This window comes from Oryzias melastigma, linkage group LG11 (assembly GCF_002922805.2).
Source record: "Oryzias melastigma strain HK-1 linkage group LG11, ASM292280v2, whole genome shotgun sequence".
Lineage (NCBI taxonomy): Eukaryota > Metazoa > Chordata > Actinopteri > Beloniformes > Adrianichthyidae > Oryzias > Oryzias melastigma.
In genome coordinates, this window is record NC_050522.1 from 20,743,616 (window position 1) to 20,754,838 (window position 11,223).

General features: G+C 40.3%; 1 protein-coding gene across 5 annotated transcripts in view; it reads right to left on the bottom strand.

Moving 5' to 3' along the window:
* The window catches only part of cdc14ab (cell division cycle 14Ab), a 27,374-nt gene that overhangs the window by 6,887 nt on the left and 9,264 nt on the right, over positions 1 to 11,223 (bottom strand). For 3 of the 5 annotated variants that reach the window (XM_036214117.1, XM_024258599.2, XM_024258592.1), the window contains exons 6-14: positions 9,971 to 10,037; positions 7,865 to 7,927; positions 7,516 to 7,603; positions 6,203 to 6,433; positions 5,258 to 5,396; positions 3,272 to 3,437; positions 2,943 to 3,043; positions 2,633 to 2,680; positions 2,426 to 2,554 (exon numbers count right to left, since the gene is read on the bottom strand). In XM_036214117.1, the coding sequence (XP_036070010.1) occupies positions 2,426 to 2,554; positions 2,633 to 2,680; positions 2,943 to 3,043; positions 3,272 to 3,437; positions 5,258 to 5,396; positions 6,203 to 6,433; positions 7,516 to 7,603; positions 7,865 to 7,927; positions 9,971 to 10,037 (1,032 nt within the window). Of the gene's footprint in view, positions 1 to 1,473; positions 1,907 to 2,425; positions 2,555 to 2,632; positions 2,681 to 2,942; positions 3,044 to 3,271; positions 3,438 to 5,257; positions 5,397 to 6,202; positions 6,434 to 7,515; positions 7,604 to 7,864; positions 7,928 to 9,970; positions 10,038 to 11,223 lie in introns of all 5 variants that reach the window. The other 2 variants (XM_024258569.2, XM_024258578.1) reach the window with 2 other exon arrangements.

Here is an 11,223-nt window from a genome sequence, read left to right on the forward strand (position 1 = left end):
TAACGGTGAGTCCCAACTTAGAGGTGCATTTCTAACGAACTTCTGCTGCTCTGAAGAAACTATGTCCTAGAAGACAACACAGTTTTTTTTTTTATTTTGGCTAAAAATGGCACAATCATATTTAAAAGAACCACTGGGACTGTTTTTAAAATACATCAAAAGATGATGGAAGTGGGACTTTAAAGTTCTACTTTAAACGATGAGAGGGAAACTCTGTGCTGCAGATATTTCTGAGTATTTACACTGGTGTACGTGGCTGTAAATTTCATTTTTCTTCCTTTAGAGACGTCATAAAAGAAGCGATAATCAAGAAAAGTCAGTTTAACTTTTTTTTTTTAATAAAAAAATTATCACTTTTAACCAAAACATACAAAGTGTTGCTCAAATGTAAATCCAAACAGGTTTAAAGTTGAGGTCATTAAATGTTCTATGTGAATCCAGTTTGAATGAGTTCCTGCCGTCTCCTGGTGTTAAATGTTCCTCAGTTCAGCAGCAGCTGCAGGTGAGTGTGAGCTCATGAGAAACACCACAGAGACACAATGATTTTACACCAAATGAAGAAGACCGCAAAGATTCACGGTTACGTCAAAACCAAGGAAACAACACAGCATGGAGCACAGAGAAGCATCACGGTGACGAGGCGTTTCTCAGGTTACGTGTTAACAGCTGCTCTGCTCTGAACAAACTGAAGGAGGCTATGATTTTCTGATTTTGATGTGTAGACACCTCGTCATGTGATTCCTTCTCAGACAAAACAAAATAACAAAGAGGAAAATGTGAGACAGCCAGGGATCGGAGGTCAAAAACACACTGGAAGCATCATACACACACAACTGGTTTTGAATAAAAAAAAAAAAATGTCAACCATCTTTTCTGCATCCAGTGTGTTTGTGATGTCAGAACCATTGACTGTATATGAGAACTGGACGGAATGAGAATGACGTCACAGATAGAAAATGGTTTTACTTCTGGTTCCAACAAAATTAAGTCAGTTCAGTCGTCATTTTACAACAGATGGACAGCGCCATGTTGGAGCCAGATGACGTCAGTCAGCAGTGATTGGTCCATATCGTTCTGAGTAATTGTTTCTATGACAACCACTCTCATCATTTAGGAGTGAGCTTGTTTGAAGTTCACATTCCAACCATTTTGAATTTGTCAAACATTTTGAATGTTCGCCGTGAGACCACCTGCTTTTATTGAGGCATCTGATTGCTTTGTTTATGACTTCAGAACTATAGAAAGAATATATTACTGAAAGATGAGGATTAGCAAGGACATGTGAATAAAAGATAGAGCGGGAATGTTTTTCTGACAGAACGACTGAGTAACAGCTGTCTATCAATAGAAGTCAATTTAAGTATGGGGGGAGGGTCACCAAGTCCAGTTCTCATATACCATAAATGAAATAAACACAAGGAACCAATCAGCATGAGGGTGGGGCTGAACTGCTGCTGCTGACGGAGGACTTACAGGTATGGAGCGGCTCAGGTAGCGTCCTGAGGGGCCCTTCATGGCGCTGTAAGGCCCGCGGCTGCTGTAAGGGCTGAAGTCCTGCAGGCCAGATCGAACAAAACCTTTCCCTGCGGAAGGCGCCACAGAGCCAACAAACGGACCGCTGTTGTTGTTTATCTCGTGCTTCACGCACCGAGGTCCGTTAACATAGCAAGCCAAAGAGGGCGGGGCCAAAGGGGAAGGGGCAGGGCTTATGGACAAAGAGGAGGGAGAGGAGGGAGAGGAGGGCGAAAGCGAAGAGTACGGGCTCTTTCTGTCCTCCTCCATATCGGCGGCGTACAGATCGCTCAGAGAACTGGCCAATCGCGAGCTGAGAGCTGAGCTGAAGTCAGCGGGGGGTGGGGGTGGAGGAGCACATACGACATACATGATCATCATGACACACATGAGGCTGAGAACACAGGAACGGAACCTCAGACCGAAACTAAACCAATAGAAGTTCATTAATTTAATGATCATCTTAAAAAAAGTGGATTCAAGCAACTTTAATATTACTCAAAGTGAATTCAAACTGGTTCAGACAGTTTGGAATAGCTTTGACTGAATCATAAAGAAAAATCTGCAGTCTTATCTATTTTTACAGGTCTAACTCGGAAGGTTCTCCCAAACAAATCAAACAAAAACTTTTAAGCTCAAACAAAAGCAGAACAAAGGTGATGAAAACGGGCAGCAAACCAGATTCAGAAGAAGCTTTAAATAATTGAAATCAAAAGCTGAAGGTGTGGATTAGAGGGGACAGAGGAAAGGATTTGTGCAGTACAACTAAAAAGCATGTTGTAGTCCGGTACCAACAGCTATATGGAAGACTGGCAAAGGTCACACTGAAGAAGAGGATCAGATGATGAGGAGGAAGAGAAACAGGCGAGAACGAAAGGATGAAGGCGCGCAGCAACCAGACAAGAGCTCTGACCTCCTCGGGTTAACTGCTGGTGGAGAGGAGAGCCTTCCGATTCTCTTTGCTGCAGGCGAGGAGGAGGATGCTGAGAATTTGGAAGACTTGAGGGGGGAGACGGAGCCCTGACCTCCACCCATGGACAGTCTGAAAACAGAGACGACCGGATCAGAGGAGGCTTTCATCAGGATGCTGTTTTACGATCAAAAGAGGTGAAAATGATACCTGAGCGGCTGTGAAGCGGAGTGACCCGAGAGCCTCGCCTCCTCCAGCCTGAGGCAAAAAACGTTCACAATCAATGCAACTTTATTGATCAAAACATTAAGGACAATAAATCTAGGACATTTTGAACTTTTAAAATACAAATTTGAAGGAAATTTAAGACAATCTGTACAAAGATAATCCACATCATTACGGGATGCAGGAATAATGCGGCTAAATTAAACTTCACGAAACTCTTCACGTGGAAACTATGGGAATTCTGCAGAATAAACTGAAGTGATGTGAAAATGTGTCAATAAGGAGGTGCTGGTACCTTTGTGGCCCGGTGGCTGATAGGCGAGTAGCTCGTCGGCTCTTCAGCGCTCTTAGTTTGTCTCCCTGCGTTAGACCTGAGCCGCCGTCTGTGAGGTCATTCTGGGGGAAAACACACTCAGGATCACGGACCTGTTCTGGTGTGGAGTAAAGTTTACCAAAACTCAAGCAATAGAGTTTAGTTGACTCGTTAGCATGTTCTTTATGCTACAGTTAAAGCATATAAACCAGAACAAACATTGGATACGTTTTAAAAAAACAACAAGGTTGAGGCTCCAGACAAAGTCACGTTGGTTTGGGTGATGCTGTGCGTTTGTGCTTTTGTTTGACCTCCTGCAGATGGTCGGAGCTCTGCGATCTGTTCATGTTGCTTTGGCGGGTGGAGTTTAGCGACAGTTCATCCATGCTGGTGATGAGGTGGGGCATTCCTTTGTCTTCCAGCTTCATCTTCTGAGAGCGCTGGCTGTCGCCCTGCGACCACAGCGCCCCCTGCTTCCTGTCGGCACAAAAACAAAGAATGAGCGTTCTGCACAGGAGAGCAGCCGCAGTTAGAACCTCAACATTAACAGACACACTTGGAACAGTCGCTCAATGCTTTGATGAGGTCCTTTGGTAGATTTTGAATGTTCACACAAAGCTGCAGTCAGTTTATGACTGAAATTGATTCAAAGATCAATATATTTCAATGGACTGATTGGGATGTTGTGTTAGGGGGAAAAATGAGTCAAACTCGACCAAAGCAGGTTTATGGAGAAAAAAAAAAAAAGATTATCCAATACACAACCTGCATCAGACTGAAAGTAAATTCTGATCTAAAACGGACTGAAACCTTTCAATAACACAGTTTGTGCAATAAAAGAACTACAAGTTCTGTTCTTTTCTCACATCACATCACATCCACATCTGAACAGAAACAGCATGAAAGTCGCCAGCCAACAGGAACACCTAGTCCCAGGAGAAAGCTGAGACGCCAAGTCTTAAGCATGATTCTCATTACAAAACCAGTTGTAGGTGCCAATTTCCAGGTTGCTGTCAGGTGTTTCAAAGAACTTTCAGTGCTGTTGGAGCCAACACAAACGCAGGTACAGAATGGATACCAAGATAATCGAGTGCGCCACTTCAGGGTGGTTCCCCCTTGATTGTGACTCCAGCGTGATTTCTGCTTCATGATTCCGGTTTTAACACGTCAGCTTTTAAACAAAAAAATTCAGCTCTATTTTTAGAGGTTGTGTCAGAGCAGCAGTTATCTTCATTGAAATGAGTCACTTTCCTTTGATTCATTTCCTTTAATGCTTAGTATAAACTGACTTTTTCTGTAAGACAAACCAAAGTAATCAGATTTTTGGACTTTCCGACACAATGTTAAATTTAGAAGCTGGTCAAAGCAAAAGGTAAACTTTGTTTTGTTTGTAGGAACACAGGAACCCAGAGTTTAGGACTTCCCAGAAGACAAGCTCAAAATGCCGATAGAAACTACAGATTAAAGACCTCCATTAGTTAAATGGAAAGTGAAAATAATCCACAATTGTTTCGATAAACGGCTCCACTTCCTATACCCTTCAATACTATTGTGATAATGACTCATTACTGCTAGTACAAACAAACAGAGCAATTACAACATGAAGCAGACAGAGTTGTTAAGACTAAAGGGGGTTAAAGACTAAAAATCAACTTCAAAGGAGAATTTGTCTGTTTTAAAATCTATTGCATTTCCACATCTTCTTATCTTAAAAAAATATTCTATAAACTTGTCCCTAAAGAACAGAGGCCAGTCTAGAAGCAACAAACCACAATTTCTTACAAGCTATGAGCAACAACAATTACTTTACCAATAAGTTTTGTTCACTGCATTTGTCCGTGAGCCTTGACCTGCATGGCAGACTTTCAAATATTATAGAGGCAGAGAGACATGAACCAGTTTGTACTTTTTCTGGCAGTTTCTTAATGCTGCTTGCCAGAAGTCACAGCAAAGTGAAGTTACTTTATACCAGTAGGGTTAAGAACCCAAAAAGTAGGTATTACGTTAACTTCTGAGGAATTTTAAAGCCTTTACACTGATAACTTTTTAATATTTGCATTTATCAACATTAGCCTTCAGAAAATATTGCTTTTCTAAGCTGACATATTATTTAGAAGTTATTTAAGAGAAATATGCCATGATTTAACTTCAAAATAATGTCATCTGGAAAAATTAGTGCATAGAAAAATTTCACAAAAAAATGAAACAAAAAATGCGGGGAAAAAAACGAGTGGAACTGTGAATAGAAAGTTAGCTGCAGGGAACTGGGAGCAGGGAAACAAGACGCCGAGACTCACTCATCCAGGAAGTTCTGCTGCGGGCCGATTACAGAGCCCGGTCTGCAGATCCGGATCCAGGCGATGGCCTCACCTGCTGTGAAGCGGTAATGTTTCATAAGGTAGCAGCCAATCAGAGTGCCTGTTCTGCCAAGGCCAGCTGTTGGAGAGAAGTGGAGAAAAGTCAGTCAAGAAAAAAGTAGATATATAAATCTTTATGGAGAAGTTTGCCCTCATTAGTTTGGATATGAACCAAAAAAGAAAGACATCAACGTAATACAGACATTTAACCCACCAGAACCTGCTCCAACAAGTGCACACTTTCAGATTTCATCCATTTTTTATGTTAAATAAGTGAGTAAAAATACACATGAAACTGCTTGAAGCACAAAGAGGGCAAAGGATAAAGGTCTATAGCTCCAACACTTGTTTTACTAAATACATAAATGAACTAAAGCAACAACAACAACTACAAGAGCAGCAAGAAAAAAAACTGAATAGAAATTTTCAATTTCAAGACCAAAATCAAGACTTAAATCTTAATTCAGATTCACAGACAATAAACTGAACAATCAAACTCAATTTCTAATAGACAATGTGTTTTGATTAAATTAATTTATTAAGTGAAGTAAATGATTCAGTTGAAGTGTGATATTTCCTAATCGATTTTCTTTTTTCAATTCAAGCCAGAAGAAAAACATCAAAACAGTGGTTTTACAGACGGACAGTCGAAGCATCTGCTGAAGTAGACAGGGTCATTTCCAGCATTTCCATGTCTGACAGGTTCTTAGTGTCTGGAAATCAGCTGAATAGAATAAAGATATCTGTAAAACATACACCCGCCCTTGAGGCTTGGAATTGACCGCCAGGTTTTCTGATCCATCAGTGGGAGCACATCTCCCTCTGCTGGGTGTACATGTAACTGCATCCGTCAGTGGAACTGAAGGGTGAGCAGAAGCTCCTCACCTTTGCAGTGGACGGCCACAGCGCCCCGAGTGCTTTCACTGATGTGCAGGAAGCGGCGTACGATGAGGTCATTAGGCGTGCTTCCGTCTACAAAGAAGAGGTCGTAGTGGTCGAAGCCGGCGTCGGTGAAGCGTTTGGCATCGTAGATCTTCTTGTTCAGTCGGACGATGGTGGTCACGTTGTGTTTTCGGAAATATGGAAAGTAAGCCTCAGGGGCGTGCAGAGGGTAACCTGCAGTGGGTGGAGCAATTACAGCAGGAGAGTCACATTTAACCAATCAAGTTTCCTCCTGCACAGAAAGATCCTAGAAACACTCATTCTGGAAGCAGCTGGTTCCCTAAAAGCTTCTGACAAAAACATCTAGATAATAATAAATAAGTTTCTGTAACATTTCTAAATAGGAATGTTGTTGATAATTCAATCAAGCATTAAAATAGGTTTAAGGATACATTAAATAAGGAAATGTTAATGATAAACTCCCTAGAATAAAGTTTAGTCAGCCGACTCCACTATGGGACAGAGATGGGCATGGAGATGTTCTAGAAGTAAAAACTCCCGACTGAGAGCAGACAGATCTAAGACATCTTTGTAATATTTTAGAATGGAATGAGCTAAAATCTTAGCCAATTCTATTAGAAATGATCCAAAGATACTGATGGAGTGTATGAATCAGTGAGTGAATAGAAAAGAGAATCACAGCTCTATGAATGGGATCAAATCAGAATCAGCATAAAGTGACTGAAAAACTTGATTGTACATTTTAAAATAATCATTGTGAATTTAAACAAAAAAAACAACAACAACAAAAAACACTGAAAACACGTCAAATCCCCAAAAATATATTGTACGTTACAAAGAAATATTGAAAAAAAAAGTCAATTTGGAAAAAAATATATTTGAAGAAATATTAAAAACTTAAGACTAAAAAAATCTTACCAAGTTAAAAAAAAAAAAAAAGTTTGTTTGCAACAGCTGCTGTTTTGCATTTTCAGTTTTTGTGTTTTTTGACATTTATTTTTCTCTCTTTCTGTCTTCATTTTACAGTTTAAATTCAGAATTTTTGCTTGAGCCTAATTTACATGGGGATGAACCGTTGAGTCCAGTGGCTACCGGGACATGGAGGTTATGGTGACGCTTGTTGTTGGCACCGCCTGAGTCATCCCTCCTCTGATGTACCAAATTTTGGGATAGCATCATCACTGCTGTACTTTAAATCAGTGGCAACAATTCACTTCAACTAACAAGTCAAAAATCCTATTTTTTAGGGATTGTTAGGTTACTCTGGAAGAAAAGAGCAGAACTTGCTTCCTCACCATTTTCTATCTTAGTTTTAGGATGAGGTCCACTGAAGGCCAGGAACTTCCCCGGGACAATCCAGTTCAGATCTCCATTCTCCACACGCTAACAAAACAAAAAAAATAAATGAAAAGAAGAAAAGTCAAAGTACTTCAGGGGACAAAGGAAAATGCCTGATGACTGCAAACATCAGAACAAACAGAAAAATATCTGAACTTTGAGGCTAAATCACCTGTAAATGTATTTCATGCAAACTTTTAGTAGCTTCAACTTAAAAAAAATTAACTAAATTTCTCCTTTTCAATTACTTAATACTCAAACTTTAAAAACTCCTTCAAAAAAAAAAAAAAAAGAAAATTTCTTTACCTCATAGTGTTCGTACTCGTTCACGTCAAACGTCTCAAAGTCGAAGAAGCCGTGCTGCAGAGCCTAGACAAAAATGAAATTCAGGTTCAAGAAAAAAGAAAACTTGATCCTAAAAACTAAAAAAAAACTTTTATTGCTTAAAAAAAAAACTTTTATTTTTGAGTACATTTCTTTTTTTCTGAATGACATATTTTTTTTGAACCCGCAAAATATAAAACAAACATTTGAAATAATGATTTTTTCAAGATTTCCCCCACACAAGAAAGTACTGCAGTAAAAATGTAGACCTGCAGTAATCTAAAGGTATAAAAGTGGTTAGCTAAAGCGTCTACACTGAGAGCTATTGAGCTTGCCAACAAAAAGAAGAAAAAACTGCTGTTTTCAGCTGGTCCCGTCAGTCAGAGAGCATCACCTGCACCAGACTCTTACGTCACCCTGACAGTGATGGTGCATTTAAATCTCTTTTAGACTCGATTCAGACAGATTATATGGTTTATGGAAACATACAGAGGGACCGTTTGTTGCTCCGCTCTGATCGATGCGGGCAGATTAGCGTGCGTGCACACACAGACAGAGCTGCTGCTCCCTGATTGGCTGCTGTCACTCTCCTACAGTACAACAGATCCTTGTCCGGCTCAACACTCTCAGCGGTTACGCAACACTAATCTGCTGAAACAAGTGAACTCTCAGCTTCCAGTCTGCCTCCTGCTTCATCTGGACTCTCAGACATTTTCATTTCCGCCTAATGTCGTTTGCTGAATTTTCCACTGGAGCTAAAATGTCTCACCGGACTGTGGTTAGGACGGGAGCCTTCTGCTGTCACAGACTTCTGGATTTAAGAAAATAGCTCATTTCCCCCCAACAACAACAATAAACTACATAACTAAAAATATAGATATTTAAGTATCTATGTACAGATGTGCAAGCAGTTCATGCACACTGTCTTAATAGTTCCTGCACAAGTCTTGGTACAATAAAAACCAACAATAATGGAACTCTCTTTTTAATAGATATTTTAAACAGCTGCTGGGGACAAGTGAAGATGTGCTGTAATACATGGAATTTATTTAGCATCTGCAAAAAGTGCAAACAGACCTGTTACTCAGCTGTAGTCTGCATACATCACTAATGGGAGGACAAGCTGACTGTGTACAGTAGTTACTATAGCAACAGTGCAGTTCCAGCTGCACCTTGTGCATTTCTGTACCAATTTATGAACAGAACTTGAACTACAAATACCCCAGAACCAATGCAATTAAGTCTTTATTAAATTTCATTATATATTTGAGGTTCTGTTAATATTTGACCAACAGGATTTGGCTTCATTTTTCAGAGTAAAATAAAGACAGAGCTACTGAAATAAAGCTATGAAGCTGTAAATATTCAGAGGTCCAGGGAAAATAAAAAGAAATGTAACAAGTCATCAATCATCACAAACATTAAACTCCCACTCCAAAAGGTTTACCCATTGATCTTTTGATTATTAGTATCATGTCGTTTATAGCCACAAAAAAAAAAACATTGTCCTTTGATGGACATGTGGTTTCTGCAGAGATGAGGGAACTAATTAAAAAAATAAGTCTCTGAGTTATTTTGGATCATTAAAGCAGAACAACTCCACCCCCCCTTTACTCTTCATGTTCCTGAGAGCTCTCCGTTTACATGCTCCCATGCTAGATAGAAGCCCCTCACAACCCTAACCTGTCCTTACTGGTGCAACTAAAACGGCGAGCAATATTGGAGCTATCCAGCTATAGAGTTTTGACCTAATTCCAGCTCAGACAAGGTAAACAAAGACATCCAAGGATCTAGAGGTCTAACAAGTGGATGAATCAGAATGGAGCAGAGCAGGGAGCTTGTGGCCTGTCCAGGGTATTTTCCACATAACTAATAAGCTCTTTTTCAAACAGTTTTTTAGCATCTGCTCCTAATTCACAACAATTTGAATAAAAAAATTCTCAGAAATGCAATTATAGGCTTCATTTTCTTAATATATACAACACCAACAACACAATTTTCATCAGAGTGGGTCTATAATTTATTTCTTAGATTATTTTGTTATTTAGCTTGAGAGTAGATCGTCCTATTTTGAGAATTAAAACTCACCTTTTTAATGCCTTGCAGACAGTGTAGCACTGTAAGATCATAGGTGCAATTCCCAAAGGAGGCATCCCTGAATAGAAGAGAAGGGCAAGTTAACATAAACCATACAGAAGAAAAAAAATAAGTACATTGATTACTTTTGAAATGTTTCTTCATTAATCACAAACATAATTTATATGCTCCAAGTGAATGTTCAGACATCATACCAGAAACCTTGTCATGTAATTATCAGTTACTGGACTGTAACGGACAGTAAAGCCTCGCCACAGACCACACATGGAGCCAGACTGCAAGAGGTTAAACCAGATAAATCTTCGAAGCAGAACATGGGCTCCGCCCACACAAAGTGCCACTGTTCTGGGCTGGTTCTAAGAGAGTTTATTGAAAGCAGCAGGTTTGGTCATGTTTAGAGAGGGAATGATGTGCCTCGTTATCACAGCAGTGCTGCGGACTCGCTGAACCCAGAAATGTCTCTACATGATGCGGAAGCAGCAGCCGTTTATCCCAAATGGCTTCCTGTCTGGAACACATCAGACGGAGGGGGTCAGCGTGCTTTCAGGACCGGTTCAGAGCCGTTCCAAACACTGCTCACATCACAGCTATTACATTCAGAGCTGCCCACACTTCATCCTGAGTGGGTTTATGGATCCATTAAAGCTAATTTTGCAGAATAAGCGTCAGTTGCTCAACTGTATAAAAGAAAAAAAGTACGGTAAGAAGGCACTGATTTACTTCCAAAATCACAAAAAGATCTAAAGAAGCAGCATAGACCAGCAGTCAGTGAATGCCTCATTAGAGCTTCCCTGGGCAGACGTGGCCTCTAACATCCAGGTTAATCCCGGTGCAGCCTGAACAGAGCTCAGAGCTCCTCGTGAGAATGACAGAAGAACAAAGTCCTCCTCCTTTCAACAGCACGCTCTGCTGTTATGTAAGCGCTCAGCCCCGGGGGCAACAAAAGCCTTTTCTGCACAGTGTCAGTGATGAAAACGGCAAACTCGAGCTTCAAACCAAATTTATTCCACCTGTCCCAGGTGCACCCAGAAGGCGTAATTAATTCATGTGTGATTGAATCAAAGCCAGCTTCCTTTCATCACAAATTTACATGTGTTCTGTACATACTGAGGGCACGACGACAAATGATGGAAACTGAGAAATGTTAAAGGTTTGATAATTACTCTGAGTAATTTCCTCCACAGAAAAGTGAGACATTTGACGCTCGAGTGGTTTGAGGCAGTGGTCCCCAACCACCGGGCCGC